General features: G+C 44.4%; 1 protein-coding gene across 1 annotated transcript in view; it reads left to right on the plus strand.

Moving 5' to 3' along the window:
- Positions 1-3,605: 3,605 nt before the first annotated feature.
- The window catches only part of LOC139264141 (G patch domain-containing protein 8), a 139,744-nt gene continuing 124,279 nt past the window's right edge, over positions 3,606-19,070 (plus strand). The window contains exons 1-3 of the mRNA XM_070880226.1: positions 3,606-3,940; positions 16,910-17,045; positions 17,742-17,885. Coding sequence (XP_070736327.1) covers positions 3,606-3,940; positions 16,910-17,045; positions 17,742-17,885 — 615 coding nt within the window. The remainder of the gene's footprint in view (positions 3,941-16,909; positions 17,046-17,741; positions 17,886-19,070) is intronic.

The following is a 19,070-nucleotide window of genomic DNA, read 5'->3' on the forward strand; positions in this document are numbered from 1 at the left end:
GTGTGCCTGCGGCTCACAGACCTGACAGCAAGCGGTGGGTCAGTCAATTAAGGTACGTAACAGATAGTTTAAAAGGAATTTAAGAGGATTATAATCAGGCACTTACCATTTTACCAACGTTTTGACGAGTTTGCTGTCCCTCAGGGAACATGCCAGGTAAGTGTGTCAGGTTATCAGTGAATCTCCATTGCTTTTAATAGGTGAGAGCTGCAAAAGTGGTATAAAAGCTACCATTTCACAGCTGTTCACATTCCAATCTCAGAAGCTGTAGCCTTCCGTGTTTGGAAGAGTCCTTTCAGCTTCATGTACTTTAGAATTGTTTGTAGTGAACTCTATATTCACTATAACCTTCTTGAAAGAACATTTCTGACCATTGACAGATTGCTTCCGTCAACTCAAATGGCTCTGGCATATCAAGAACAAGAATGGGCACAATTTATGCTCTCTGATCCTGGCCCTCCAAGTCTGATGAGGAACAGCTGCAGGAGCAGCAGAACCAGCCACACCAGCAGCAGCAACAACAGGAGCACCAACCTTCCCCTGAGCCACCTCATGCTGTACGGGGCGCAGCGATGCACCGCGCCGCAGACATTGTCCCCAAGCACAGGGTCTATTGGCAGAGGATGAGCAACCTCAACATGACGGAGCAGCAATGCTGAAGCAGACTCAGGATATCACGCCAGGTGGTCTCCAATCTTTGCGTATTGCTGTAGGAAAACCTGCAGACCAGAGGCAGGGGTGGCTACCCATTACCAGTGGCTGTCAAAGTCACCCTTGCCTTCAACTTCTTCGCCTCAAGCTCCTTCCATGCATCTGCCAGAGACATTAGTGGCATTTTCCATGTCTGCCGCCCACAGATGCATCACACAGGTCAACGATGCTCTGTTTAACAGATCGTGCAACTATATAAAGTGTGCCACTGATTAAGCCAGTGTGACTGAGTGGGCGATTGCTGCTCTGACTGGCTTCCCACGGGTCCAGGAAGTGATTGACTGCACACACGTGATGATCAGGGCACCCCATCACAATCCGAGAGCTTTTCTGAACAGCAAGGGTTTCTACTCCCTAAACATTCAGCTGGTATGTAACCACGGTAAAATCATCATACAAGTTCCCAGGCAGCTGCCATCATTCGTACATCCTGCGCCACTCCACCGTCTCTCACCTGTTCGCACCACCAACCAGTCTTTCAGGTTGGCTGCTTGGAGAAAAGGGCTATCCCCTCAAGACATGGCTGATGACACCTTTGAGGAGGCCAGCGACTGAACATAAGAACACAAGAAATAGGAGTAGGAGTAGGCCATTTGGCCCCTCGAGCCTGCTCCGCCATTCAATAAGATCATGGGCTCAGCTCCACTTCCCTGCCCGTTCCCCATAACCCTTTATTCCCTTATCGCTCAAAAATCTGGCTACCTCCACCTTAAATATATTCAATGACCCAGCCTCCACAGCTCTCTGGGGCAGAGAATTCCACAGATTTACAACCCTCTGAGAGAAGAAATTCCTCCTCATCTCAGTTTTAAATGGGCGGCCCCTTATCCTGAGACTATGTCCCCTAGTTTTAGTTTCCCCTGTGAATGGAAATATCCTCTCTGCATACACATTGTCGAGCCCGCTCATTATCTTATATGTTTTGATAAGATCACTTCTCATTCTTCTGAACTCCAATAAGTATAAGTCCAACCTACTCAACCTATCTTCATAAGTGAACCCCCTCATCGAGTGAACCTTCTCTGAACAGCCTCCAATACTTAAGCAAGTATATTCTTCCTTAAATATGGAGACCAAAACTGTACACAGTATTCTAGGTGTGGCCTCACCAATACCCTGTACAGTTGTAGCAGGACTTCTCTGCTTTTTTCCTCTATCCCCCTTGCAATAAAGGCAAGCATTCCATTTGCCTTCCTGATTACTTGCTGTACCTGCATACTAACATTTTGTGTTTCATGCACAAGGACCCCGAGGTCCCTCTGTACTGCAGCACTTTGCAATTTTTCTCTATTTAAATTATAATTTGCTTTCCTATTTTTTTCTGCCAAAGTCAATAGCCTCTCATTTTCCCACATTATACTCCAACTGTCAAATTTTTGCCTGTCTATATCTCTTTGCAGATTTTTTGTGTCCTCCTCACAATTTGCTTTCCCACCCATCTTTGTATCATCAGCAAATGTGGTTACATTACACTCAGTCCCTTCATCCAAGTTATTAATATAGATTTTAAATAGTTGAGGCCCCAACACCGATCCTTGTGGCACCCCACTGTTACTGTTTGCCAACCAGAAAATGACCCATTTATCCCGAATCTGTTTTCTGTTAGTTAGCCAATACTTTATTCATGCTAATATATTACCTCCAACCCTGTGAACTTTTATCTTGTGCAGTAATCTTTTATGTGGCACCTTATCGAATGCTTTCTGGAAATACAAATATACTACATCCATTGGTTCCCCCTTATCCACCCTGTTCGTTACATCCTCAAAGAACTCCAACAAATTTGTCAAACATGATTTCCCTTTCATAAAACCATGCTGACTCTGCTTGAGTGAATTATGCTTTTCCAAATGTCCTGCTACTGCTTCCTTAATAATGGTCTCCAGCATTTTCCCAATGACAGATATTAGGCTAACTGGTCTATAGTTTCCTGCTTTCTGTCTGTCTCCTTTTTTAAATAGGGGCGTTACATTTGCAGTTTTCCAATCCGCTGGGACCTTCCCAGAATCCAGGGAATTTTGGTAGATTACAACCAATGCATCCACTATCTCTGCAGACCCTAGGATGTAAGCCATCAGGTCCAGAGAACTTATTCGCCTTTAGTCCCATTATTTTACCGAGTACTACTTCTTTAGTGATAGTGATTGTATTAAGTTCCTCTCTCCCTATAGCCCCTTTGGTTATCCACTATTGGGATGTTTTTAATTTCTTTTACCATGCAGACCGATACAAAATATTTGTTCAACATCTCTGCTATTTCCCTGTTCTCCATTATTAATTCCCCAGTCTCATCCTCTAGGGGACCAACATTTACTTTAGCCACTCTTTTCCTTTTTATGTACCTGTAGAAACTCTTACTATCTGTTTTTATATTTCATGCTATTTACTTTCATAATTTAACTTCCCTCTTTTTAAAATTTTTTTTAGTTGTTCTTTGCTAGCTTCTAAAAGTTTCCCAATCCTCTGGCCCCCCACTCGACTTGGCCACATTGTATGCCCTTGTTTTCAATTTGATACCATCCCTTATTTCCTTAGTTAGCGACGGATATTGATCCCTTTTCTGACAGTCCTTCTCTTTGAATGTATTTTTGTTGAGAGTTATGAAATATCTCCTTAAATGTCTGCCACTGCTCATCAACCTTCCCACTCTTTAATCTATTTTCCCAGTCCACTGTAGCCAACTCTGCCTTCATACCTTTGTAGTCTCCTTTATTTAATCTTAGGACACTGGTTGGAGATCCAACTTTCTCACCCTTCAAATGAATTTAAAATTCAACCATGTTATGGTCACTCATTCTGAGAGGATTCTTTACTGGTAGATCATTTATTAATCCTGTCTCATTACACAGTACCAGATCTAAGATAGATTTCTCCCTTGTAGGTTCTGTAACATAATGGAGAGGCACTGTTGGTGCAAATACATGACCTCATCTCTTTCATCTGGAGGGAGGAGGGAGGAGGGGCCCTTCAAGTTTGCACCAGCGAGGGTATCCAGAATAGTTGTGGTCTGCTGCGCCCTGCACAATATCGATCAGCTGCAAGGACTGGCGCTAGATGATGAAGATGGCGCAGAGCGAAGATCCTCATCGGAGGAGGAGGAGAAGGAGCAACATGAAGTTGGCAACACCAATGAGGAAGACCTGGAGGAGCCAGCACTGCCGTTAAGACCAATGTGTGAGAACGTTGCTGTTCGTAACGCCAAGGACACTCTCATAAATGCCAGGTTCCAGTAACTTTGTGGATGTCACACATTTGTCTGGCACAAGCATCCACATTTTGGCATCAACCCACACCGGCAACATAAACCATTTAATCAATGACTACTTCCTTTTCATCATCAGCACCATTGCTGCATATCAAATCAGCCCTGACCCTACACACTGCCAACTCCATTCTATCCCATACTGCAAAGTGTGACAAAGAAACATAGAAACATAGAAAATAGGTGCAGGAGTAGGCCATTCGGCCCTTTCATCCTGCACCGCCATTCAATATGAGGCTGATCATTCAACCTCAGTACCTCACCTCTGCCTTCTCTCCATACCCCCTGATCTCTTTAGCGGTAGGGGCCACATCTAACTCCCTCTTGAATATGTCCAACGAACTGGACTCCACAACTTTCTGTGGCAGAGAATTCCACAGGTTCACAATTCTCTGGGTGAAAAAGTTTCTCCTCATCTCGGTCCTAAATGGCTTACCCCTTATCCTAAGACTGTGTCCCCTGGTTCTGGACTTCCCCAACATCGGGAACATTCTTCCTGTATCTAACCTGTCCAGTGCCGTCAGAATTTTATACGTTTCTATGAAATCCCCTCTCATTCTTCTAAATCCCAGTGAATATAAGCCTAGCCAATCCAGTCTTTCCTCATATGTCAGTCCCATCATCCCAGGAATCAGTCTGGTGAACCTTCACTGCACTCCCTCAATAGCAAGCACGTCTTTCCTCAGATTAGGAGACCAAAACTACACACAATATTCCAGGTGAGGTCTCACCAAGGCCCTGTACAAGTGCAGCAAGACCTCCCTGCTCCTATACTCAAATCCCCTCGCTATGAAGGCCAGCATGCCATTTGCTTTCTTTACTGCCTGCTGTACCTACATGCCTACCTTGAAATGATTTAATTATATAGCCCCATGTTTTATAACCATCATATTGATACTGATAAACACAACCGACTGATAACCTTTGTGACTATTTGTGTGGGATCTTTCTTTTCCGGATGCTTCCATGTGATGCTACCCCTGTGGCTTCAGCAGAGGCAGAGGCTGCGGCAGCCTCCTCACCTCCCTGCTGCAACTGCTTTGACGCCTTTGGCAGTCGTCCTCTGGGTTATGGGGCCTGTGAGGGCCCAGCCAAAGTCTGCTCCTCCTGCGACTATGCAGAGGCAGATTCGGCCATCGCGATCCGAGGAGGCATCTGGAGCTCTGACCGAGGGTTGGCAAGGTGCTGGAAGTTGGAACGCTTGGAGCGGAGCTGCCACTTCCATGTCCCTCCCACACTTCCCTGCTAGTAAGGAGCTGGAGAGCACCTTGCTGCACTTCTCTGTGGACATTAGGGCCTACGTTTATACTGACATCCCTCCGAGAAAGGACTTCTATGAGCCTCTGTTTTCTCTCCTCCATAGATGACCAACTATCCTCCGTAGATGCTCATCTATTCTCCATAGATGATTATCTATCCTCCATAGATGACCATCTATTTAGAAGAGAAACCATCTTGTCCTTACAACAGCGCTGTGATTCCTCCATACAGGTGGCAATCCTATCCATCGAGGAAGCTATAGATGCCAGTGACTGTGCCACGTTGCTGCTCATGTTGGAGAAGGACTCCTCCATTCTCAGCACACTCATAGTCAGTGTAGTCGCAAAACCAGTCAAAGCCTCCTGCACTTGTTCCTGCAGCTCCAGGATCGCCCTATTCTTGGATGCCCCCTGAGGCTCTGTGCTCTCGGACAAGGAGTTTCCATTGTTGCCACTGTCTAAACCATCTGTTCTTGCTCACTTGTGATTTGTGAGACACCAGGTGACAAAACTACTCTATCTCGCAACAGCCCACCGAGGTGTGCGTATCTGCGCTGGTGCTAGTTTGCGATCTGTGAGGTGACGCTGCGCCCTCAGAGGTCGAAGACTCCTCTGAGGAGTCGTGTTCCTCTTGCTCTTGGACAGTGGGAGGGGAGGGGTTCCTGATGGACTTGTTTTAGAGTAAAGACACGAGTTACACATCTGACATGTCAAGTGCAGACACATACCATTATACACATCATCACCATTAATTTTCTGATCACATAACACCCCATATGAGTGACTAATGAAAGGCATGTAACTATATGGATAATACTTCTGTCACCAGCTTCTTCTATTAAGCCCCTCTCTCCGTGCCCCACTTCTGGAGCCTCCGCCACACCAGCAATATCGAGCGCTGTCTCCTTCGCACGTGACAAATGAAAGATCGACTGAGGGCTTCCTCCCGTTCTTTCCCTCTCTCTTTTATATTGTGGCCAATTTTTTCCTGCAAGAAGGCAAAGAACAAAAAGTTGATTGAGAGTGATGGAATGAGTATCATTAATGGAATGGGATACAGCTTCACAGGGAGACTTTGATGGAGTGGCTTGGCAATACTAAGGTGCCTCCTTTTGTGCTGTTATTTGCTGTCCTTGCATTACAATGAGGCTGAGTGAGGGGTGAAAATTAAGATGGGAACCTTATAATGTAAGTAGAGAGAGAGGGATGGATGAAGGTCTAAGGGATCTTGGGCTGAGTAATGTGTAGGAGTATGGTTGACAATGCGCAGTGGTGAGGTTGTGTTGACAGGCACAGCAGCATCAAGGTAAGTGTAGCTTTATACTTACTTCTCCTGATCTTAGAAGATCATTAAACCTTTTCCTACACTGTACCCAGGTGCGAGGCACTACTGAATTCACCATCATCTCTTTGGCTATATTAAACCACGCTGATATAGTCTGCTGGGGAGGCCTCTTCCTGTCATCCGCAGGGAAAATAATTTCTCTACGTGCCCTCACTCCCTCAACAAGATGCTGGAGTGGCTCACCATTAAAATTAAGTGCAGATCTCTGCCTTTCAGATGCCATGGTACAAACCTCCACTCACTAACACAAGCTTCACAAAAGAAAATCCAACTGTCAGCAAACAGGGCCATGGCCCCTTTAAATATACCGGCAAGAAGTTTGTCAGCCAGTGGTGTCACCAGACCCGCTCCCATTAATTGGAACAGGAAACGCGCAGGGAGGGCCTAACAAGGCCCATTATGATAAGATCTTATTTTTGGCCGGGATCGCCGCAGGAGCCGGTTCATCTCCTGCCTTCACCCCACCCAGGTAGGGGAAATCATGGCCTGTGTGTGTGCTTGTAAACCTGACAAGTACAATTACAATTTTTGATTAATTGAGCCGGCTTTCTCTCAGTGTTCTCAGAACTTTAATTAGAAACAACAACAACAACTTTATATTTATATTGCGCCTTTAACATAGTAAAACCTCCCAAGGTGCTTCACGGGAGTGTCAGAAAACAAAATTTGAATCGAGCCACATAAGGAGATATTACGGCAGATGACCAAAAGCTTGATCAAAGAGGTAGGTTTTAAGAAGTGCCTTAAAGGAAGAAAGAGAGGTAGAGAGGCGGAAAGGTTTAGGGAGGGCATACCAGAGCTTAGGGACTAGTCAGCAGAAGGCACAGCCATGAAGGGTGGAACGATTAAAATCGGGGATGCACAAGAGGGCAGAATTGAAGGAGTGCAGATGTCTCAGGGGGGCTGTGGAGCTGGAGGAGATTATAGAGATAGGGAGGGACGAGGCCATGGAAAGATTTGAAAACAAGGTGAGGTTTATAATTGAGGTGTTGCTTAAACAGGAGCCAATGTAGGTCAACGAGCACAGGGGTTGTGGGTGAACGGGACATGGGCAGCCGAGTTTTGGATGAACTCAAGTTTACGTAGGGTAGAAAGTGGGAGGCCAGCCAAGAGTGCGTTGAAATAGTGAAGTCGAGAGGTAACAAAGGCATGGATGAAGGTTTCAGCAGCAGATGAGCTGAGGCAAGGGCAGAGATGAGTGATGTTATGGAAGTGGAAATAGGTGGTCTTAGTAATGAAGACGACATGTGTTCAGAAGCTCATTTCAGGGTCAAATATGACACCAAGATTGCAAACAGTGTGGTTCACCCTCAGACAGATTCTAGGGAGAGGGATGGAGTCAGTGACTAGCAAACGAAGTTTGTGGCAGGGACCGAAAACAATGGGCTGGATTTTCACGGGGAAGGTGGGTTGGGGGCCTGGGGGGGCGGGGGCTCTGATGCGGGCAGGAAACCCGGGAGAACGGGTTTCCCACAAACCCGGCTGACTTTGACGGCTGGGCCTGATTTGTATCTGAAGCCTCCGTTTCCCACCCGCAGTCAGCCAGCCAGATAGAGAGGCTGGCTGGTGCGGCGCGTAGGCCTGCGATACTAGGCTGCACAGAGGAAGTAAGAAGGATTGGATGAAAGCTGGTGCCAGCCTCAGAAGGGTCATAGGAGGGAGGAGGAAGATCATGGCCGGCTTCAAGATTATCGGGGGGGGGAGGGAGATCGGGGCTGGCCACCAGTTGATTGGGGCTGGCCGCAAGATCATCGGGAAGAGTGGGGGGGTGGGGGGAGGATCGGGGAAGGTGCTCAGAGGCCTTGTGAGGGTTAGGTAGAGACCATGGATCCAGGAGGTAAATATAAAGGCCCTTACCTCCTGGCTGTAGCAGTCTTCGCCTTGCTCGAATTGCCAGGTTTTACGAAGTGCTTATAACCTGACCAGATAGAAGTAAAGAAAAGGCTTCCAGCCTCATTGTAATATTTAAAATGGCATCCCGCCTCCTGGCAGCAGATTGGCTACCTGCTCCCACTCCGCCCCCGCTCCGCCTCCATTTATACTGGAAGTGGGCGGGATCAGGTTGGGTTTCCAATTTCTAACAATTTAATTACCCCCACGCTCCAAACCCACCTGTTTCTTCAAGTAAAAATCTTCCCCAATGGTTTCGGTCTTCCAAATATTTAATTGGAGGAAATTTCTGCTTATGCAGTACTGGATGTCAGATAAGCAGTGTGACAATGTAGAGACAGTGGAGGGGTCCAGAGACGTCGTGGTGAGGTGCAGTTTGATGCTGTCAGCGTACATGTGAAAACCGATGCTGTGTTCAATGTGCAATGTTGCAGTTAAAAATAGAGAAATCACATGATTTAAGCAATGAATATATGCATCAGCAAAGAATGACTAAAAAAGCAATAAAGAAAGGAAAGATAGATTATGAAGGTAAACTTGCGCAAAACATAAAAACAGATCGTAAAAGCTTTTACAGATATATAAAACGGAAAAGAGTGACTAAAGTAAATGTTGGTCCCTTCGAAGATGAGAAGGGGGATTTAATAATGGGAAATGTGGAAATGGCTGAGACCAGAAACAATTATTTTGCTTCGGTCTTCACAGTGGAAGACACAAAAACCATGCCAAAAATTGCTGGTCACAGGACTGTGGGAAGGGAGGACCTTGAGACAATCACTATCACTAGGGGGGTAGTGCTGGACAGACTAATGGGACTCAAGGTAGACAAGTCCCCTGGTCCTGATGAAATGCATCTCAGGGTATTAAAAGAGATGGCGGAAGTTATAGCAGATGCATTCGTTATAATCTACCAAAATTCTCTGGACTCTGGGGAGGTACCAGCGGATTGGAGAGCAGCTAATGTAACGCCTCTGTTTAAAAAGGGGGGCAGACAAAAGGCAGGTAACTATAGGCCGGTTAGTTTAACATCTGTAGTGGGGAAAATGCTTGAAACTATCATTAAGGAAGAAATAGCGGGACATCTAGATAGGAATAGCGCAATCAAGCAGACACAGCATGGATTCATGAAGGGGAAATCATGAATAACTAATTTACTGGAATTCTTTGAGAATATAACGAGCATGGTGGATAGAGGTGTACCGATGGATGTGGTGTATTTAGATTTCCAAAAGGCATTCGATAAGGTGCCACACAAAAGGTTACTGCAGAAGATAGAGGTACGCGGAGTCAGAGGAAATGTATGAGCATAGATAGAGAATTGGCTGGCGAACAGAAAGCAGAGAGTCGGGATAAATGGGTCCTTTTCGGGTTGGAAATTGGTGGTTAGTGGTGTGCCACAGGGATCGGTGCTGGGACCACAACTGTTTACAATATACATAGATGACCTGGAAGAGGGGACAGAGTGTAGTGTAACAAAATTTGCAGATGACACTAAGATTAGTGGGAAAGCGGGTTGTGTAGAGGACACAGAGAGGCTGCAAAGAGATTTGGATAGGTTAAGCGAATGGGTTAAGGTTTGGCAGATGGAATACAATGTCGGAAAGTGTGAGGTCATCCACCTTGGGGAAAAAAACAGTAATGGGGAATATTATTTGAATGGGGAGAAATTACAACATGCTGAGGTGCAGAGGGACCTGGGGGTCCTTGTGCATTAATCCCAAAAAGTTAGTTTGCAGATGCAGCAGGTAATCAGGAAGGCGAATGGAATGTTGGCCTTCATTGCGAGAGGGATGGAGTACAAAAGCAGAGAAATCCTGCTGCAACTGTATAAGGTATTGGTAAGGCCGCACCTGGAGTACTGCATGCAGTTTTGGTCACCTTACTTAAGGAAGGATATACTGGCTTTGGAGGGGGTACAGAGACGATTCACTAGGCTGATTCCAGAGATGAGGGGGTTCCCTTATGATGATAGATTGAGTAGACTGGGTCTTTACTCGTTGGAGTTCAGAAGGATGAGGGGTGATCTTATAGAAACATTTAAAATCATGAAAGTGACAGACAAGATAGAGGCAGAGAGGTTGTTTCCACTGGTCGGGGAGATTAGAACTAGGGGGCACAGCCTCAAAATACGGGGGAGCCAATTTAAAACCGAGTTGAGAAGGAATTTCTTCTCCCAGAGGGTTGTGAATCTGTGGAATTCTCTGCCCAGGGAAGCAGTTGAGGCTGGCTCATTGAATGTACTCAAGTCACAGATAGATAAATTTTTAACCAATAAGGTAATTAAGGGTTATGGGCGGGTAAGTGGAGCTGAGTCCACGGCTAGATCAGCCATGATCTTATTGAATGGCGGAGCAGGCTCGAGGGGCTAGATGGCCTACTCCTGTTCCTAATTCTTATGTTCTTATGTTCTTATCCTTTTGAAAAAGATTTATCTTCATTTTTCTTCTGGACAAAAGTTGATCTTTTCAAATGGAAAAGCATAATAATTCCAACAGTGAATAATGAAAATTAAGTTGCCTTTTTTTTAGATTTTCCTTCATTCATATTGTAAATATTTCCTTTGCACTTGGGTTCGCAAACCTCTCGGAATCAATGGGTGTATCCCGGAATGGGGGGTTCCTCCCCCGAGCCCTGCCTCCAGGAGCCCGAAAGATTCAGAGATTTAAATTTCCTGCCGCAGTGTGACTCCCACCCCCGCAGATTGCCCAGTTGAACGAAGCTTTGAGCGGCAAACAGGCAGTCCCCAACGGGACCAGTGCAGGTCGCTCAGAAAATTAATTTCAAAACTGCTGCTCCGTGGCTCCTCAAAAAATTTCTCATTCACAGCTGGTTCTTCCATGGCCGCCCCTTTAGGCTTGTACTTCCAGATTTCCCGCATCTTGATCAATAAGCTACCTGTCAACGCTCATTGAATCATGGCAGCTATTGGGCCGAAAATTGCAGCCTCACCAGGTCCGTGCACACTTTGTTGTGAGGCCTCGCAAAAGCCGGTTCTTGGGGCGCGATGCACACATGCCGAAAACCGGCTTTTCCGATCTGTCAAGATTTCTTCTGACAGAATCTATCCATCCCCAGGAAAAGGACATCTGCGCAGCAGAGTCTGGGCTATTTGCCCCACTCATGCCCAGCGAATGTCCTTCAAACTTTTACGCCTGGTAAAAGCAGGCATATAGTCTACTTTAACCAGTGTAACACTTTTAAAAGATATAAAAAATAAATTCAATCATTCATTTTTATATTAAAAACCCTGTCCAATAAGGTAATTTAATTTGTAACCCTATTAAGATACATTGAAAAAAATCTAAAAAAAATATATTTTTTCTAAAATATTTAATCACATTTAATTTCAATAAATTTTAAATATTGTAGTAACGAAAAGGATTCCCATTTTTAGCAATGAGAATACTACCTAGTGATTGGTGGTCCAGGCCCACATGACTCCAGCATTTCCGTACGTACGGGGAAGTCAGCTTCCCGTATGCTGCACAGCGAATGAAGGCCTCTGATGGGAATCCTACATTCCTTCAGGACCACGAAGTATTTTCGTAAAAACATTTCAGGGGTCAGAGGCGTTCGTCCGAAGGAAGTCTCCGATTGCAATTTTCCCCCATTATTATAATGAGGTCCGATCATGAAAATGGTTTGGGCCTCACGCTGACGTCATTGGGCGGGTGCAGCGGATACCCTGCCCACTAACCGTCTGTTTCATGCTCTAATCAGAAATTGCCCTCGTGATCATTTCATTATTGCGTACACTCAAGGATTTGCCCCTGTGTTGCACCTTTTTTTTTGGTGTAACTTGATTTTTCTGGTGTATCTTTTTAGTTGCAAATATGGCCATTTAATTTGCGCCAGTATAAGTGAGTTAGTTAGGTTTTTTGTTCGGTCCGTTTTTTTTTTCAAAAGGGGGTATTCCCAGCCACTTACCCCATTTATGCCAATTTGGCCAGAAAAAAGTTGTACTAAACTAACTTAGGACAGCGTATGTTTCCACTTTTGTCCGCACAGAAAGACCTTACTTACAGTTAAGGAATCAGCGCAAGTAACAACATTTCAAGCACCAAACAAAGCACAAAAAGTAATAAGCAATTAATTAACAAATAAAATAGAAGGAACCCTGAACCTAAAGCACCAAGACCAAAGTAATAAACAATCAATCAATAATAAAAAAATAGAAGGAACCCTGCACCTAAATAACATTTCAAGCACCACCAAGCACCAAAGCACAAGCAGTAATAACCATTCAATAAAAACTAAAGAACTGAAGTAAATAATAGAGCTGAAGTAAATCCTACCTTCAACTAAACTCAGCATGGCTGGCCATGCGGGAGTCCCTTCGTCCTGGGATAGGGGAGGGAGAAAGCGGCTGCCGCCCCACCAACTTTCAACCCTATTCGGGCAGGAATTTTTTCCCTTTTTGTCCATTTTCCCTTCTTCCCTTTTTGCCCACTGACATCTTCAAAGAGCTTCACACATAACTTATTTGTAATACAACCTAACTCATGTTGCTGGTTATTTATTGATACACAGGATGGGATGTAGGTTAAGCACATGGCTGTCACTGTATATGTGCTTCTTCACCATGACAAGACTGCCACCCAACCAAATGAACACAAAGCCAGCCCAGCATGACAAGCGACGTCGCTACACGACAAGCTATCCTCGGTCGAAACCACTAGACTGCAGCCAAAGACGACCAACCTCTCCCCACTCTCTCTTGCCCCGTTCAAAACTCAGTCGCATCAACCTGTTTCTTGCAGCCCTCAGCGCCGGCCTGTGCGGCAGGCCATTCAGCCTGGGATAGGGGCTGGACGCGTTCTGCAGGCATCATCACAATCATGGGACGGAGCTATTGTGCATGCGCGACCGCTCTACTGCGCACGCGTGCAGCTGCCGGCACTGTTTTCAGCGCAGGGCTGTAGCTCCGCCCCCCTCTCCAAGAGGAGCACCACACCAGAACCCGGGACACACAGCAGAGCAGTCAGAATCGTGAGTAAGTTTTTCGGCGGCGTTTCCAGCGCACAAAGTCGGCGCATCTTGGGAGACTGCGCCGAAAAAGGGGTTGGGGAAATTTGGGCCCATTGTCTTATACTTACCTACATCTCAAGGGTAGGAGAGATATTCTCGAAAGCATGAAGAGTTTGGACTCAGCTATGACAGTGACCTCAGATATGAGAGTCAAAATACTGTAAAATAACAGGTTGAAAAACTGCAAAAATACTAACAACTTTCATTATCTTGAAAGCTTCTATAAGGTTAGCCCTTAACCTTCTGAACTCTAATGAAATAATGCTGTGGGTGAAATTGGTCTTCACCGTGCTGGATTTGCTTTTCCATTGCAGTCAAATCGAGTGCCGTGTTAAATGAGCTGCCACATCACTATCATCTGTCTTGTGTTACTGGTGACAATGAATTTCATCCCTCCTAACTTTTGAATTCTGTCTTCAAAACTCTAATCCCTTTTCTCTGGTAACATCCCAGTGCATCTATACTGCACCTTTTCCATTGCTTTTATATTATTTGTATAGCGGAGTGCCCAAAACGTCACACAGGGTATTGATGAGGCCGCACCTGGAGTACTGCGTGCAGTTTTGGTCACCTTACTTAAGGAAGGATATACTGGCTTTGGAGGGGGTACAGAGACGATTCACTAGGCTGATTCCGGAGATGAGGGGGTTACCTTAGATTGAGTAGACTGGGTCTTTACTCGTTGCAGTTCAGAAGGATGAGGGATGATCTTATAGAAACATTTAAAATAATGAAAGGGATAGACAAGATAGAGGCAGAGAGGTTGTTTCCACTGGTCGGGGAGATTAGAACGAGGGGCCACAACCTCAAAATACAGGGGAGCCAATTTAAAACCGAGTTGAGAAGGAATTTCTTCTCCCAGAGGGTTGTGAATCTGTGGAATTCTCTGCCCAGGGAAGCAGTTGAGGCTGGCTCATTGAATGTATTCAAATCACAGATCGATAGATTTTTAACCAATAAGGTAATTAAGGGTTATGGGGAGCGGGCGGGTAAGTGGAGCTGAGTCCACGGCCAGATCAGCCATGATCTTGTTGAGTGGCGGAGCAGGCTCGAGAGGCTAGATGGCCTACTCCTGTTCCTAATTCTTATGTTCTTATGTTCTAAATGCAGTCTAACTAAAAGCTTGTACAAGTACATTACCTTCTTACTTTTGTATTCTAAGCCTTCAATACAAAAATAAGGATTCTGCTTGCTTATTTGTGGCATTAGTAATCTTTAATTGCTTAGGTCTTAGCAAACCAAGGCTTCTCTGCCCTTCTATTCCATTTAAAATCTTAACTATTTAAGCTATATTTCCTTACCCTAGTCTTACTTCCAAAATGTATTACTTTATGTTTTTCTTCACTATTATTTCTGTGAACAATCAGTCTGTATGGATATGTTGATTTAACATTTTGAGAATGTCATAAAATGTATGATTAATAGGATACGTACCATTAGTTCAGCACACCCATCCAATCTCGTCTCCATCAGCTTGACCCTCTGTGCCACTCTGTGCTCTGCTATTATATAACAACGATAGAATTGAAGCATGTGCTTTAGGAGAAGATTTTTTTAATTTACAATATACAGCCTGGTTTACATTTCTCTGTTTCAATGCAGCACTTTTTGCACATAGGCTAGAAATTGTGGTAGCGCTGCCGCATCACTGGTAGTGTGGTAGGGCACAACGGGGAGCTCGCTCAGTAAGGGAGGTCCACATGCCAGCTTGGTCAAAGGCTCAAAGGATGCAAAATAATTCCGCTGCTACTCCCTCATTAGTGGACCACCGTTTCAAACGGCACTCAAACATCCTGCATATGGCCCTGTCTGGCTTCATGCAGGCAAGCTTACCACTGGCCATATAGGTTTTATGGGAGACTCCAGGATTTTTCTGGACATATTCCCAAAATATTATGAAGGATGGGCCGGGCAGAAGAAGTGCCTATGCTCCAACCCATCAGAAGCTGTCGTGGCACTGAGTAACAAGCAGAACCCAGCGGAAATTAGATTCACCCCAACTTTTTGTCTCTCTGATCCCAGATAAACTGAATTCTGCCCTAAAAAGGAATTGAACTTCTGAGCTTATGGGCTGAATTTTCGGCTTTGCTCATTTTGGGGCGGTAATGGCGGCGGGGCGGTAATGTTTGCGCCCAAGAACAGTTTGCGCCTCAATCAGCAAAATTCAGCAGCTGAGCCCTGATTGTGGGTCGGAGCGCTAAGGGAGGCATTACACACCTTTCTTAGGGCGCTAGGCCAGCTGAGCAAGCAAAAATCCCGAGCTAAACAGCCGGCCTCGAAGCACTCTGTGAGAGGCCTAGGGCGGGGGAGGGGAAAAACCTGAAGAAACCCACCAAAAACATTCCCAATAAATAACTCGCACCACCATAACATAAATTGCAACAAAAAAAAACAATCCCACTTACCTGAGCTCAACAGTACTTATCTCACTGCTGCTGCCACAGCTTGGACTGGCAGCTATCACAGGCGGTCCCAGCAAGGTGCTCTATGGAGGACTATGGATCAGGCAGCACCCAAAAATCGAGCCAGTGTCGCAACCAGGGGCTTTGCACACCGACTCACCTCTTCCAGACGGTACTGCTCTGCGCCCCGTCGAAACCGGCACCAAAAGTCCCGGCTGGAAGCTGGCCGTCTGCCTGGAAGTGCTTACCGCCGCCACTGCTGACCCTCTGAGGTGAAAACAGAGGCGGCAACAAACCGAAAATATTTTCTTTTATTCCCATATATGTATTGCGATTCTAACATACAGTAATATTCATGTCTTACAGATGTGTATTCTTTTTTAAGTCATGCAACTTCTTCCCGATCCTAAGGTAGCAATGATAAGTAGCTGAAACCACGCTGACTCTTTCAGTGACATCTTGTCATACTCAGCTTTTCCTGATACTGTCCTCCCCCATCTAATGTTTGATTGTGCGACCCCACAGCAGAAGTTACCAATAAATAGTCTCATTGGTAAAAGATTTTTTTGTTGTTTTCCAGCAACTTTCCATAAAAATGCTTACTCGACAAATTAATTAACAAACCTTAGCAGTGCTTTAGGTGGATCTATTCCCAAAATCTTTTTCCTCAAAATCTATTACTTCACATTTTTCTATATTGAACTACCCCTGCCACCTATTTGCCAACTCTGCCAACCTATGTCCTCCTGAAATCTGCCATGCCCCCATTTATGATGGTATTAGCCAAACTTCAAGAACATTGATCTTGTTCTCATGTCTAAAACATTTATATAAATAGGAAACAAAAGACATCCCAGCACAGATCGCTAGGTATGTCAAATATGAAACAAAGCAACTGAGGGGAAAGAATATGACAAAGAACGACATTACTGATTGCATTCATTGCCATCAGCCAAAGCTCCCAGGAATCAAAACATACTTAATCTAAGCTTCTGGCACTGTGTAATTTTAGATTTTTAGTGATGTTGGAGGAGCAACTATTTTATCACCTACTAAAAATTTCTCGACGCAGCTATACTAATGGTCAGTCTGTCCGTCTGAAGGAAATCTTTGCCTCCTCCATCCACAAAACCCTAACTCTCCCGCAAGTGAGGAATTATAATGCATACCGAGCAGTTTCTGTTCTCTGTATGCAGACATACTAGAAAATATTGCATCATGGGATATTGGGCAGTAATCTGCGGCCCCTACGGGTGCGTATGAGATGAGGGAAATTCTTACACCTGGTAAAAGCAGGCGTAAGGCGTATGGCTTGCTTTTACCAGTGTAAGACTTTTAAAGAACAGAAAAATAAAATTTTCAATAATTTATAAGTTTAAAAATCTGTAAAATAAGGGAAGTTGATTGTTAGTCCCTTTAAAATATGTACATTTATTTTTCAAAAAATTACATTTTTGTTTTAAATATTTAATTACATGCCATTTTGATTAATTTTAAAGGTGATTTTTTAAAATGTATTTATTTATTTGACATGTACGTGTACTTTTGGGGATATTCCCATTCATACTTATAGGAGTTCCATACATACGGAATCCCCATAAGTATGAATGGGGATCACCTTCTTTCATTGGTTTGGCCACCCTCTATTAGCTCCACTGAAAGGATCCCTAGAGGTGAAAGATGATGATAGACACCAATTTCTTAACTGGCTTCCCCCCCCCCCCATTAAGTGCACGTGACAACAGTTGCCACAGAAACCTAATTTTGCTTAGGTGTACATTGTCTCTGTCTACTAACTTCTTGGTTGAAAATGATATTATAAGCTATTAATTTTATCCCTGCAGGATTATGCTGGAAAGGAGAAGGCCATAACAAAGGCTCTTGAGGATCTGAAAGCCAATTTCTACTGTGAATTATGTGACAAGCAGTACCACAAACATCAGGAGTTTGACAATCACATCAATTCCTACGACCATGCGCACAAACAGGTAAATGGAAGTTTGTTTTTGCATTCAGCAGGAGGCTTGTTAAGGAAGGTTTCAATTAAGAAGGTATTAATTAAACAGAGGAATGTCACACTTAATTTGCACCCCATAGATTATTGCCTCAGTACTGAATATATTTTAATAGTAGTCATGTTGATTGCCCGTAGTAGTGCAATATTTATATTTGTTGGGAATGGGGAATCAGCTGCTAGTATCTCTTTAAGCAACGCCAACCGAATAAACGCCATTGCTATCTTATTAAATTTTTATTTCTGCTGGCAGTTTATTACACATTAATCCTTTGTCAGATTTAACAACATAGCCTTCATATTGTGACCCTCTGAATGTGTGAAAACTGCTGACAATAGTAAGTAATAATAAATACAATCAATACAAGAAGTTTGACCAATTTAGAGCCTAAGCATATATATGAAACATAAGGGTACAAATTAGCGTTGGCAGCCCAAATAGAATAACATATTTACGATAAATGGATTAGCGCCTCTGTTAAGATAGTGAAGAGAAGAATCTGATTCAAAAGTGTTACGTGTTTGCATAATAATATAATTATCAGTCATTTCTATCCTATCAACTGTTATTTAAAGTTTCCATAACTACGACCTTTAATTACAAAGTAACAGCTTTTAACTATACTGTCTATTTGCTCAGTAAGCAGTCGAAAACTTTGAGCATTTCATGCCAGTAGCACCTGCTGCGATTTATTAATCTGGATTTGTGCTGGTGCAGTGAGCATCCATCTTGTGTTCTGTACAAGTAATGTGGGCCTTGATTCAGCCAGCACCAGTGAAAAATAACATTCCTGCAGCTCATAACAGTGAGAATATAGAACATGCCACAATAGTGCAGTGCGGATTACTCTTTATAAAATGTGTCTGGGTTGAGGCTGAGTGTTTAGGTATTGAATGGGGACCATTAAAAAATCGGGTGAGGTGTATAATGGGTGGCCGATTCAATATCCTCTCGTTTACATGATCAGCAAAAGTTAAAGGGGGAGAAATTCCCCAGCGCCCCGATTGGAACAGTAACTGGCTCGGGAGGGGGTGAGGACGTCCTGCACCCAGACCAGAGATCCCATCCCACCTGCAAAATTGCGGTTACCACCCCTCACAGGAAGTGGAGTGCAATCTCGCGTGGATGCTTTGCATAGCGTTGACACGGTTCAACGCC

Source organism: Pristiophorus japonicus, chromosome 5 (genome assembly GCF_044704955.1).
Source record: "Pristiophorus japonicus isolate sPriJap1 chromosome 5, sPriJap1.hap1, whole genome shotgun sequence".
In the NCBI taxonomy this organism is placed as follows: domain Eukaryota; kingdom Metazoa; phylum Chordata; class Chondrichthyes; family Pristiophoridae; genus Pristiophorus; species Pristiophorus japonicus.